The sequence below is a fragment of the Echinops telfairi genome, unplaced genomic scaffold, assembly GCF_000313985.2.
Source record: "Echinops telfairi isolate 266 unplaced genomic scaffold, ASM31398v2 ScPeMD7_7469;HRSCAF=8507_1, whole genome shotgun sequence".
In the NCBI taxonomy this organism is placed as follows: domain Eukaryota; kingdom Metazoa; phylum Chordata; class Mammalia; order Afrosoricida; family Tenrecidae; genus Echinops; species Echinops telfairi.
This window is the reverse complement of record NW_022111373.1, coordinates 19,199,587-19,213,455: the sequence shown is the minus strand read 5'-3', so window position 1 is coordinate 19,213,455 and position 13,869 is coordinate 19,199,587. Positions and strand designations below refer to the sequence as shown.

At 45.5% G+C, this 13,869-nt stretch overlaps 1 protein-coding gene across 1 annotated transcript in view; it reads right to left on the bottom strand.

Moving 5' to 3' along the window:
• Positions 1 to 311: 311 nt before the first annotated feature.
• The window catches only part of PPIC (peptidylprolyl isomerase C), a 14,147-nt gene continuing 589 nt past the window's right edge, over positions 312 to 13,869 (bottom strand). The window contains exons 2-5 of the mRNA XM_004696579.2: positions 5,264 to 5,377; positions 4,715 to 4,808; positions 3,459 to 3,643; positions 312 to 947 (exon numbers count right to left, since the gene is read on the bottom strand). Of these exons, the coding sequence (XP_004696636.1) occupies positions 819 to 947; positions 3,459 to 3,643; positions 4,715 to 4,808; positions 5,264 to 5,377 (522 nt within the window). The 3' untranslated portion in view covers positions 312 to 818. The remainder of the gene's footprint in view (positions 948 to 3,458; positions 3,644 to 4,714; positions 4,809 to 5,263; positions 5,378 to 13,869) is intronic.

The following is a 13,869-nucleotide window of genomic DNA, read 5'->3' as shown; positions in this document are numbered from 1 at the left end:
ACAAAATAATAATAATTTATAAATTATCAAGGGTTCATGAGGGAATGGGAGGCGGGGAGGGAAGGGAAAAATGAGGAGCTGATACCAAAGGCTCAAGAAGAAAGCAAGTAGAATGATGAGGACAACAAGTGTACAAATGTGCTTGACACAATGGATGGATGGATGGATTGTGATGAGTTGTACAAGCCCCCAATAAAATGATTTTAAAAAAGAAAGAAAGAAAACGTGTGTGCATTTACTCGGCACCCTTTCACTCTCATCACAATAAAATGTGAAAAAAATAAGGAAATAGAAAGGCTTGCAAAAAACAGTTGATGCATAGAAAAAGTATTTACTACAGAGAGCACTAAAGCACCTTCTAGCAGGTAAAAAACTCCGATGACATCAGATTATACAAATCAATTCCTTCTAGCGTTACAGAAATTGTTGGGATACAAAGTAATAAACTTCACATCCTCAATCTTTTCCAGACAAATCTTCCTAACAACCGAATAAATGAATCACAATGAATTCAATCAAATAATGATTTTAAGTTCTTAGAAAGCATCAACACAAGAGTTCTGCTTTAAAAAAATATATAGCACCATTAGAGGACAAGTTATGTCCTGGAAATGCAAAGTGTCCGAATAAGTAATTTAATAAAGTTCAAGCAAGACCAGCTTTCAGTGGTTGCTTCTTGGACCTTTCCTGTGAGGTGGGATAGAAAATTAAAAGCAAGTGGAAACAACAAGGAAGCGGTGCTGAAGAACCGAAAGATCCGCTGGCACAGCCAGTGGGGTGCGATTCTGTGTGTTTTGTTGTTTTCTTCATCAGTTCTGTCACCAGTTGTCGACTTCAACCACAAAGGGAGTTTTCACATCTATCTTGCCACTGTTGACGATCCAGCAGTCAGTGAGTGGACGGTCATGCCCATCAGTTGCTTGAAGTTCTACAGAGTGGACCACGGTCTGGGAAGAAAAGAGTAGACACTTGGCATGGTTCAACTCTGACCAGTGACCACAGCAATTAGACGATAAAATCCACATTAAACCACAAAGTGCAGGCAGTGCAGAAGCTTTCTTAAGCTTACAAAAACGGTGCAAGCTAATGGAGAGAAACTTACAATGTTCAGAGAATGTATATAGAGTAGAATGAAATTCCCCTCATTTCTTGCTACTTAGGGAACATGTAGCTATACTCCTTTGATTCTTTTTTATAAGAAATTGACATGCTGGAAAAACTTAAAACAGCTATATTGGCACATCATTCAGTAGTTCAGAAGAATTGTAAAATCATCACCACAATAAATTTTGGACCATTTCCTTCATTCTTGCCCTACCTTGTCCTCATTCCTGCCCTTCTGCTCACCTGCTACAGCTCTGTGGTAGCACTTACTGTGGGACTGGGGTCCATTTCAGCTCCAGCCTATGAGTGGTACCAAACCCTCAAAAGCAAACCCACTGCCATTGAGCCACTTCCAACTCATAGTGACACTGCATGGGGATTCCAAAGCTGGAAAACCTTATGGGAGCAGACAACCTCACCTTTCTCCGGAGGAGCAGCTGGTGGGCTTCAACTGTCAAAGTTGCAGTTAGCAGCCCACTGCTTACTGGACAGTGCCAGTAAGCACTATTCCTGTATAATAGGTGTAGGCATAATAAAATGATTTGCCCATTTAAAAGTTAATCCAAGCCATTAACCTAGAAGATGATTATCATACTAATATAGCCCCAAACCTATGGAGAGTTAAGGCCATTTTCTCTTTGGCTTGGGGGATTTTAGAAACATATTTTGTATCATAGTGAAGGGCTAAAAAAGTAGGGTTTACATGGGTTTTCCAAAGAAACATGAGACAAATAGCAACAAAGCATCTAAGTACCTTGGACAGGTATTGTCATGTGTACACTTATTTATTTTGGAGAGAATGTTTATAGCTTTCATTAGTCATCTAATTAACTCAAATGGTGGCTGAACTCAGATTAATTTAGAACAAAGCACAAGTGTTATAACAATAATGTATATTTCTACATAGGTTGTGTGTGCTCTACCTAAAGCAATGGCTATACACTGGAAGAACTTGTACTTCTTAAAATTGCATCTTCACGGGCCCATGTCTAAAGGCTCTGATTTGTTGTGTGTGAAATGAGGCCCAGACAACTGTAGTGTCAAAAGCAGCCCCGAGAATCTTTGGAAGATCAAGGGGAGGGATTCTTCAAATTCCTTGTAGCTTGAAAAACTCTCTCTCTCTCTCTCACACACACACACACACACTTTTTTGCGTAGTCTCATTTTATTTTTTTCTGGAGAAAAAGTCTACAGTTTCTCAAAGGACAGGAGGGACTGCTCCTTAAAACCAGGCCGCAGTACTCCCCGGAGGCGTACCACTGGGCCCAAGGAAACTGCTACAGGTAGGACCGTAAGATATATGAACTAAAGGATGAGAAGACATAAAACCATGACCAGAAGGAGAAAAACAAAACAAACACTTGAACTCTAGATTTTTCCAAGAGTATAGCATGGTGTTGTACTCAAAATGCTCATTTAATAGATGAATAAATGCATTCATTTGCATTCAAACAATTTAAACCTTGGTTATGCCCAATGAGTCAGGATCCAAGTGAGGCAACACCTGCATGTCCATCTCGAATGCATTCTAAAAGCCAAGTTCAAGAAGGGCCTAAGGAGCACCGGCATTTGTGACTGTTTAGAAATAGATTCTTCTGAGGACAATAAAGACTCATGAAAGCTAGGTGTATTTTTATTGTGATAGGATATAAGAGATACTAAGTGATAAGTGTTTGCCATATCTCTGATCCCACTTGCTAAAGAGAATTCTGTCTTTAAAAGTTCAGCTTGCCTTGTAAGTGAGGTTCTGAATCTGCCCACTCGGTTCCTGACTTTTTGCTGAATTGAATCAAAATAGCAAGTACAAGTTTATGAGCAATTGTAAATAGTGAATTGGTTTATGTTTAGATGAGGGAAGGAGGATTAAGTCATGAAAACAAAGCAAAATTACATTTGAGAGGGTGAGGGAGTCAAGCACAGACCCGAATTGGGCTGGGCAGACTTGAGAGATGCCATTTCAGAGGCTAAGCGAGCAGAGCAGAGCCGCTAAACATTACTATGGAGAGCAGATGTCTTTAACCGTGACTTAAGCATGGACTGAATCATGAGACTCTGGCTGGATTTCGCCACAGGAAACGGGGCTTTTCCTTCCATCAAACAGTGAGACAGCACTCTTAACCAAAACAAGGAAAGACTGCAGACATTCACACACGTCAAGGGGCTTCAAAAAGTTCATGGAAAAAATGGAATGAAAAGATCTTGGGATTTTTCCGCAGATGTTTTGAAGCCCCAACCCCATACATAATTTACCATACCATAATGCATCTTATTCACCTTTGAAGAGGCAAGAGTATCACAATGGATTTCATGTTAAGATGAAAATAAAGATTATTCAAATAAATATATTTAGGTACCATGCCATCAAGGACTTTTCCAAATACCACATGTTTGCCATCCAACCAGGAGGTCTTGGTCAAGGTGATAAAGAACTGAGAGCCATTGGTGTCGGGCCCTGCGTTGGCCATGCTGACCCACCCAATGCCATAGTGCTTCAGCTTGAAGTTCTCATCTGGAAATGTCTCCCCATAGATGCTAACGCCTGGAAAAGACCAGAGAAAAGGAAGAGAGTCAACAGAGGCCAAAGGAAAGCAGACTCTTCACAGGGGAGCATAGGTTTTATGGACTCTGTTAGCACAACCATGCAGGATGCGGGGACGGGAAAAGATGGGCAAAAATAAAGTACTAGAGAGAGGGTATATTAACTCCTTAATGAAGTAGGGCACTGGGGTCAGAAACAAAAACAACAACAAAGCTTATCTATAGCCACTGGTGACAGGATTCCCTCTGTCCTATCAAGGGCCAAACACTGACCACACGGGTCAATGATTTTACTCCGAAATGGGAAGGGCAGCACGATATCGTAAAGCTAGCTGACCTGTCCTATCCTAGTGGCTCAGACTCTGTCCTTGCATCTAGACCATTGTCTTGGAGGTGTGTTCTGGTGACGTGCTGACCAGTCAGGTGTGGTAGACCGGTCCAACCTCAGCACCCAGCCAGGGTACGGCAAGCATTTCTTATACACCCTTGGCTATTTGTAGGCATTCTCGGTCTCATTTGGCAACAGGAGCACAGGCTACAGTAAAGAAAATACCCGAGCAGAATTTGAACTTCTGACTTCCTGACTGAAGCTGGTACTCTTTCCTGCCTGCACACTAAAATCAACGGTCTAGCCTGACTGTCATTAGAAACAGTGACTTCAGGACACAGAGGGTGATGAGGCCCGAGAACCCCCAAGGACCCAAACTTGAGCAGAGGCGCCAAAGGGAGGGGTGTGTCGGGGACCTGGCACAGCAGCCAGTGGAGCAGAACACGATTCCCTATAAAACAGCAGTGTGAGCAGGAGCAGTCTTAACACCTCAGCGAGCCCATGGGTGGTCGTCAAGTCATTGGCCCTTCCAGGCATAATTTCTCATGGGATATAATTCTGGACACTCCAATCCCATTCTGGAGGGTGTTCTCTGCAAACCTCTCTCCTCCTTCAATAATTAGTTCAATTGTCTTCACGACTTTGTTCCTTCACTCTGGAAATTCCATCTGGGTTGACCTAGTGACTTCATCTGAGGTTCAAGTTGGAAAGCGGGGAAAGGAGAAAGGCAAGAGGAATGGTTACCGCCAGTGCCATCTCCCGCGGTGAAGTCTCCTCCTTGAATCATGAAATCTTTGATGACACGATGAAATCTGCTTCCCTTATAGCCATAGCCTTTCTAAAGAGATTTTTTTCAATTGAATACACAAGTAGATATAACCCACCCTGGAAGATAAGGCCCAGTGTTTATCTGGAAACAACAAAGTGAGAACATTAAACAAAATACCTATAAAGTCTGATTAGGTCCCAGCAATGACCTACTCATGGAAATTAACTATTAGCTGACCAGTCATAAAAATAATAAACCATGGAAGGAACTGAAGAGGAGGTCATAACCCATGAAAGTAAGGTATGAAAGTGAATAAGTAAAAAAGAAAGAGAAAGAGATTTTGAGAAGCCTAAGTTTTTACAAATACACACTTTATAGGAGAATAAGTAAAATCGGTTAGAATGTCACCACTTCTTCTCATCTATTAACGTAAGACTGCTTTTCCAGAAGATATGTTTATACTAGGATTAAAATAAGGAAGAGGCTGTTCTGAGAGTAATTAAAGGAAATAAACTGAGACCTACCTCTCCTGTTGCCAAAGCAATAAAATTTTTCACAGTTTTGGGTACCACTTTTCCAAACAGGCCAATGACAATTCTGCCAACATCTTTGTCCCCAATCCTGACATCAAAGAAGACCTGCATGTGGTTGAAAGGGTCAAAGGTTACACGCCCTGGAAACGCGGAAAAGATTCACTACAAATTAAAATCTAAGACTTGAACCAGACACAAAAGCCTTGCCCACCAGTATTTTATAGCACAGGTGTGAAGGAACGTGATACGAATTGAAGAAGCCCAGATATAATGTTGGTAAGTGCATTTCACTCACCAATCCTCACTCATCGAATATTTATTGAGCATCCATAGACCAGGTGCTGGGCAAGACATTAGGTTCAATGTCTGAGTCAATACTGTCAGAGTCAGCCAATAAGATCTTCAAGACGCTCACTCCTCCCCAAATGCCCCAAACACTGCTGCTAACTCCAGTTTCCCAGGCTTTTGGATGAAGTGTCGCTCTTTTAAAAGGCAATGCCTCTTGTCTCGGATGGAGAACAAAAATAGTGAGGAGAACAGTTGACTGAGAGTCCACATTGATTTATTGTAACTTGGAGTAAATTGGGCCCAGTTTCCAGTGAGTTCTCAATAGATGTCTGCTGCCAAGGGTACCACAGCAGATGATGAAAGTACAGCAGTCCTTTAAAGGGCCTGCCACTCACTCCCAAAGCACCAGGTCCCCGTCCCTATCACACAATAAACATTACGTTCAGGGCCTGACACAATCATCTCCCCGGGAAACCGAGACACTGAGTTCAATTGTCAGGTTCCCACCGTTAAAGACTTTGTTCTTCCTCGGCCACAGTGCCGTAGAACAACAGCAAAAGGGGGAAGAACGGGCATCCAAGAAGCGAGTGTGAGTCGCTTACATCAAAGTTCTCTTTGGACTTTTTGTTTTAAACGGTTTCATTTTGAGAAAGCATTACGCACATTTCATTTCACGAATCACTGCTAAGACGATTCTGAGACCGGATGCTTGAAAAGGCCACGGAGTCAGAGGGCTTTCTATTAGAGAGCTGAGATTATATGAACCAATTGACGGTGTGAAGGAGTGAGAGGGGGGGGAAGACATTCAAGAGATGGCCTTAAAACATCTAAGAAGGATTGTCAAAGAAAAAAGGAGTCTTACGGTTTAGAAAAATCACTAAGTAAAGACTGTCAAGCTTCAGCTCAAGACAAGAGCTCCTGCCAATACCTGAGTGTGTCTGTCAGAGGGATGGGGGATGTTTAGGATTCCATGTGGCATCATTACATGGTCAAAGCAGCACCACTCTTATTACTATTTATATAGTAGAGCTTTCCAAACTGTATAAAGGACCTTGCCCTTGAGCTGAGGCAAGCCAGTAGAGAACTCCCAAGTGGCTCAACAAAGCTTGGTCAGTGCGGAGCTAGTGCCACAGAGACGCGGTGTTGGCGTCAATTCAACAACAGAGAGTCCTGGGGCAGCGCTCCTGGACCGTCAGGGACACAGGAGAGAAACACCGTAGGGGACCTTAGGAAAGTCTTCCCGGCATGTACTTAGAGAAGGGCAAAGGAAGCCTGTGCGGTTTTAAAAGACAAAGGGAGTCGTATCAAGAGCCGCATGAGAACATGAAGAGAAACGGGGCGCTTTCCTTTCACGTAAGGGCACACACACCGAGCAGCGCAGTGAGATGGGCAGACACCTGGAGCTGGGGCACCAAACGGGAACAACATGGTTGGCATGCCCAAGCTAAAAGGACTGAAGAAAAAATAGTCTCAAATTGTATGGCTCAAAGGTTTGATGGGCAAAATATCAAATGACACAGGAAGAAGCATCAGGAAAAAGAGAGGGGGGCGGGGAAGATAGGAGGAATACGAAGAGCCTCTCTACCCAACAGCATTGGTCGACACTCAACATTTTCAGGAATTAGAATGTGATTTTAAAGAAAAAATGGTACTGAAAGAAGTCTGAGCTCCACTGAAAGCATCAAGCAAAAACAAAGTTCCAGGGATTGTCAGGATCCCAACAGAGATGTTCCGTTCTAGGGCTGCAGCACTGCACTGGTTGTGTGCCTAGGCCAAGAAATATGGAAGACTGCTAGTTGGCCAACTGATTGGAAGAGATCTACCAAAAAAGGTGATCCAATGAAATGTGGAAATTATCAAACCATATCATTAATACCACATGCAAGCAAAATTTTCCACCAGGCAATTTAAAAAATGATGGCAGGAGTACACTGCCAGGGAACTGGCAGAATTTCAAGCGGACCGGTAAGAAGACTGGGGAGAAAGGGGGTTGTCTCCATCAAAGGTCGACCCTACACAAAAATTAACTGGCCAGGCCACGCTAAAAGGGGTTGCAAAGAAATCAGGCACATGTTCGACAGTAGGTGGAGAATCCAAAACTGAGCACGTTCAGACCCAGGCTACCTCGGTCCAGGTGGAGACCAACCTGGCACCTACCCAGGAGGCACCAGCAACTTTACATCACAGGGGCCCCAGAACTGGGAGTGCCAAAAGCCTCAGGCACACCCCTCAAGTAGTGGGAGGGGTAGAAGCAGGCCAAGGGCCATTGGGTCTCCCTCTTGCTCCACGCTCCTGGGCCAGCACTCCGTTCACGGGGGCATTCCGCACTCCCGGAAGTGGCCGTCTTCAGTCGCAAATTCTTGCCTTGCACGCTTTCCAGAGGTAGGGTGTACTTTCTGAGACTGTCATACCTGAAACTCACCCTCACAAAACTTACTTGGACTTACAAAAGTGCTTCTGCCACGTGAATGCCTTCAGCGCTGAGGAACAAGAACTGAGGCAAACCACCCCAGAACCCGAACAAGCCAGGCTGCGAAGAGGACTTACCACAAGGGACAATCTTGCTGAGGTCGGATCTTGGCTGAAAGCAGAGAATACTAGAAAGACGTTAATCTGTGTTTTATTGACGGTGCCAAGGCATTAACTGTGTGAACTATAATAAGTTGTGGCTAACATTGCAATGACAAGGAATTCCAGAACACTTCGTTGTACTCATGTAGAATAGAACCTGTTTGTGGACCGAAGGGAAGTTCCTAGAACAGAAACAAGGGATACTGCAGAGTGTCCAATCTGGGAAAGTGTGTGTCAGGCTTACAGCCTCTGACCGCACTTCATTGCTCTCTATGCTGACCAAATTATCAGAGAAGCTGGACTCGATGAAGAAGGACGTGGCATCAGGATTGGAGGAAGGCTCATTCCTAAGCTGTTGTGTGACACATCCTTGCTTCTGGAAGTCAAGAGGATTGGAAGCACTTCCTGATGAAGATCACTGACTACAGCGCTCAGTCGGGATTACAGCTCAACCTAAAGAAAACAGGAAGCCTCACAACAGGACCAATCAGCGTATCATGAAATGAAGAGATTGACATTGTCAAGGGTTTCATTGTACTTGGATCCACAGTCGGTACCTGTGGGAGTAGCACTTAAGAAATAAAAAATATTGCGTTGGGCAAAACTTTTGCAAAAGATCTCTCTAAAACATTGAAAAAACAAAAATGTCTCTTGGAGGATGAAGGCACCCACGACCCAAACCACGCTATTTTCAATCACCTTGTAGGCATGTAAAAGCTGGGCAGGACACAGGGAAGACTAGAGAGCTGATGCCTTTGAATTGTGGTCTTGAGGAAGAAGAGCAAACATGGCTGGGACAAGCAGAAGAAGGAACACATCCCTCTTGGAAAGAGCACAGCCATCATGTCCCCTGGAAGGGGGATGACTGGACTTGATCTCATGGACTTTGGACATGTGAGCAGGAGAGATTTGTCCCTGGAGGATATCAGACAGGGAAAAGGCGAGGGTCGGCTCCAAAGAGGAAGCACCTCAATGAGATGGATTGACATAGTGGCTACAAAAATAGGCTCAAGCCTCCTGAAGAGTGTGAGGATGTGCAGGACCAAGCAGTGTTTCAATTTGCTATACACAGCGTCACTAGGAGTCGGGATAGATTGAACAGCACCTAACAAGTGTCACTTGGAATTACTGAGTCAGAATCAAACGGACGGCTCCTAATAACAACACACACATTTTTCCAAAGGCTGGAGGCTTCCAACGCTGACCTTGCAGTTAGCAGCCAAATGCATAACCATTCCGCCACCAAGGTGCCTGTTGATAAGAAGACAAGGACTGATAAAGTGTGGGGTGGGCTTCCAGGGAGAGGTGGTATTTAGATTTCATGGTGCACTTTGGCAGGGGGTGGGGGCATGGAAGCTGACACCTACACTTTGTTTTTTTGTTTTTTTTCTCTTTCTGGGTTGCCCTTGAAAGGCATTTGGAAAGTATGGGACCCTAGAGGTGGGAGAAGTAGGGAGAAGAGGAAAGAGGCATTTGCAAAGCATGATCCAAACCTTACAGAGTTAATTCTGCTTCCAGAGTTAATCCTAGTTACTTCCAAAGTAACTAGGAAGCCAATGAGCACACAAGCTGTGATATCAAGGAAGCTGTTTCCACACCTAGCCCCACTCTTACTGTCTATCGGACATTGGGCAAAATCATTAAATTCTGAGCTTCAGTTCCACATCTATAAAACAAAGATAATAAGTTCCTTCAGGGCTGGGCTATCACAGTAGAAAATACAACAACACAACACGAGGAACTGGACCTCTTAAAATAGGGACTCGGCATCTGAGATGTAGTCCATTACTATATGGTCCTTCTAGCCTCAATCTGTTATGTGTTATAATTTCTGGTCTCTATGCCTGTGGCTATAATTGCATGTTGGAGGGAGTTTCTCCACTACGCATGGCACAGAGATCAAGGGACAAAACTAAAGAGCCAAGCAGACAGGAGGCCGAAGCAAGACGACCGTGAGACAGAACAGAGGAGCAGCACCGAGACTATGAGGCTGGGAGGCAGAGCAGCAGGCTGACTTCCTGGCCTATGGGGACAAAGGCCAAGGGACTACCTGGTTGAAAGGCTAAGGACAGGAAAGAGGCTTGGCTGCTGGCTGAGGTGTTGCTATGGACCAATGACTGTATCCTTACCGTTGGCTGATCCTGACTCCAGATAAACTGTTAATTTCCCTAATAATTGCCCTTAACCATGAGTACTCTGTGAGTTCTATGTGGCCATGGCAATGGATTCCTGAGCTCAGTAGAGCAGTGGAGTGCTGTAGGAGGAAGGCTTGGTGTCAGAATAGGGTAAAGGAAGAAAGGAGTGTAGCATATCTGACCTCTGCCTCCTCTTGGTGATAGGAAAGTCAGAGGTCAGATGTGCCCTCCCTATGCCACTTTCACAGCACCTTCCCTGCTTTACCACATAAGGTGGAAATTACTTCTGTTCCTATTCACAGAAGGGGCAGCTGAGCCGTAGACATTACATCCTCTGTGTAGTGCTTGCACACCATGCTGCCTGAATCCAGCTGGAGAGGTGGCAGGGCTGTTCTGTACCTTCTCAGTGCCTGACCCTGCATCTGGCATTTTGCAGGGAAACACGGGGCTTCTCCCGCCAGTTCCCGGATTTGAGTCTAATGAGCCAGAACCCCCACCTTATCCTCTATGGCTCCAGCAGGAAGCAGCCAGGTTGCCCCTGCAGTGGGATAAGTGGTTTAGTGCCACACAAGGGTCCTTCTGAGAACACAGCACCTCGTGTTTCTCTTATTTACAGATCCGTATTATTAAGTGGAATCAGGGGTAGCAGAGAGGGCTCTGCTGGGGCAAACAAGACACAAGAGCTGTGGCCTGTTTAATTTACTTTTCTGTTTTCAGAGAAATAATTGTTAATGCCTTCATTTTCCAATGCAGTTGTTTAAGAGAGTTTGCTGAGAAAGTAATTCAACACAGTCAAATATGTAGAAGGCTGGCATACACAATTAGATTTTGATAAATTTGGCGGGGGGTGGGGGGAGGGTAGAGCACCAGTAAACCCTGCCGAAGGGACAGTGCCCGCCCTGTTCCTCAGCCAGCCGTCAGGGCTGCCCTCAGCTTCCTCCCCTCTCAGCTCGCTCTTCTAAGGGTTCGCAGACAAGCCACCAGGCTGCACACTAGAATCACCAGAAAAAGTGTCATCATTATGATTTAATTACCCAGGGGTGAGTTGCTGCTGAATTTTTAAAAATGTTTTCCAGGTGAAGTTTGTCCCCAGATATTTCCAATTTAAAAATGTCATTGTTCATTTTGCATTCACATTTCACTGAGGATCCTGTATTTTACCTGTCAACCCTACTCTGTTTCCTTCACTACCTATCTAAATAGTCCTCAGTCTACCTCCAAAATGTAGTTCAAGTCCATCACCTGCTCCCGTTTCCACATTCCCTGTCCTAAGCCAAGCTACTATCAACTGGACTCTCTTGCGTACGTAGCCCTGAATGCCCCCACTGGGTGACCACAGTGGTTTTGAAAAGTGTCTGCATATGGGATCCTGTCATGCAGCAGGTCCAGCTGCCCTGAGAAGGTTTCCAGCACGCCTCACCAGGGTCTCAAACTCCATTTCCCTGCATGATCTTACTGCTTGCTCCTTCACCCTCAAGTCCAGCCACCCTCCTTTCTCAGCCCCATGCAGAAGTGACCCCAGTCCTGTCACCGTTTTCTGAACACAGTGACTGCTTTCCAGTCTGGAGGCCTTTGCATCAGGGGCTCCCTTTGCCTCCTAAATCTTTGCCATGCTGTCTTTCATGTCCTCTCAGTGATTTCTGTCATTTTCAACCCACCTACCCAACTGCTGCCATCGAGGCAATGGCAATTTATAGCAACGCTATAGGACAGAGTAGAACTGCTCTGTGCGGTTTCCAAATATGAAACCTTTCTGGGAGCAGGCAGCCTCCTCTTTCTCCCTTGGAGCACTGGTGGGTTCACAGAGAACTGCCCGCCTATTGAATCCAGTAAACCACCTGGGCTCCTCTGCCTGTCGGTACTGGTGCGTGTTTCCTTCATCACAGAAACATCTGCAATCATTTCTTGGCTCCCACAATAGATAGGTGGCTAGCCTCCATGACTTGTTTTGCCTTTCACAATAGACCATTTGCTGTAGAAGCACAGGCCATGTGCAACTTGTTCATTCCTCCCTCCTGAGACCCAAATAACATCTAATTCAGTTCTGTGAACGTGTTTAGCCATTCGTTTCCCAAAGCTAGAAAGAAGACCAAGGGACTGGGAGTCAAATCAATGCTTCTCAAAATACTAGGCAATATTCATCTCCGCCCTCTCGTCACTCCTGCTTTTGTACCTTCAGCAGTTGGGTGGAACCTCCTCCTTCTTACTGTAGGTAGCTGCCTTAGAGTTGGCTTCCTGAAAACTCAGAAGGTATCTGACCATAGGGTTTCCATTGGCTGATTTTTGGAAGTAGGTCACCAGGCCTTTCTTCCGAGCTTGACTTAGTCTGGAAGACCCAACCCCACCTCTGATGAAACCTGTTCAGCATTGCCACAAAACTAAACTTCAATTAGCAACTGTGTGATACATACACACACACACACACACACGTTGGTGCACTGACTAGGAATCAAAGCAGATCTCCCCCAAAGAAGACAAGAATGCTACCACTGCCCGTCCTTGCGGAGGAAAGAGTGAGGAAAACCAACAGATATATGGAAACAAGTAGTTCAATGGACTAATGGCGCACACAGGCATCAGTCTCCCCAACTCTGAGACCCAAAGAACTAGATGGTGCCCAGCTACCACTATCAATTGCTCTGAAGAGGATCACATTACAAGGTCCTGGAAAGAGTGAGGAGAACAGGTGCAACAAAATCAAAGTCATAGAAACCAGGTGTGCAGTTCAGACAAGGACACTATGAGCCAGGGTCACTCTTCAGGTCTGCAAATGAACCCACCATGTGGTTAAAAAAAATAGACCACAGGAGATCATAAGGGCAGCACTTAGCAATGGTCAAGATTCCAAGGGTTAGGAGAGGAGGAAGAAGACACACAGGAGACGCTGGGAGAAAACAGCGCAGGTGACCTTAGATTAAGATGACAGTGTATGAGATGAAGCAAGTATGTTTGAATTGTTGAATGTAAAACTGATGATCACTCTGCAAACCTTCACCTAATCCACAGTAAAAAGTTTTGAGAAATGAAAAACCACGGAACCCCCCACTCCCTTCGGAAGCCTCTCCCTACCCACCCCGCTGTGCTGCTGTCAGAATGGGGTGCAATCGAAGATGCAGACATCCCTTCGGCTCAACAGCACCTTGTCCACTGGCAAACACGGACTGACTAATGGCTGAGACCACTTTCCTCTGCTCCCCCTCCTCCTTCCTCCACACCTCCCGACCTGAGTCCAAGGCACTACTGCAGGTGGATTTTCTAGAAGTGGTGATCAAGGGCACCAAGTTATCCTCTCCCAAGCTCTCCTGGCCTCCTGCACGCTCCGATGACTTTCTCAACGGCGGCAAGTACGGTTTTACAAGAACGGGATGACCGCGTGTAGGAAGCTGTAAAGAAGTGATCCCTAGGGCAGATCTGGGCCCTCCGGGGGAGGCTTTTGCCAGGGCCAGCCTGCCAGCGCCTGAAATCTAAGACCGCACCTCCCCAGGAAGGGTGACACTTCCTAGACACAGGAAGAGGAGGGGGCAGCCTGTCCCTTAAACTCCTCCATCAGCGCCCACCGCGCGGGCGATTGGAGCTGGCCAGGGCTCTCCAGGTCCAGGGACG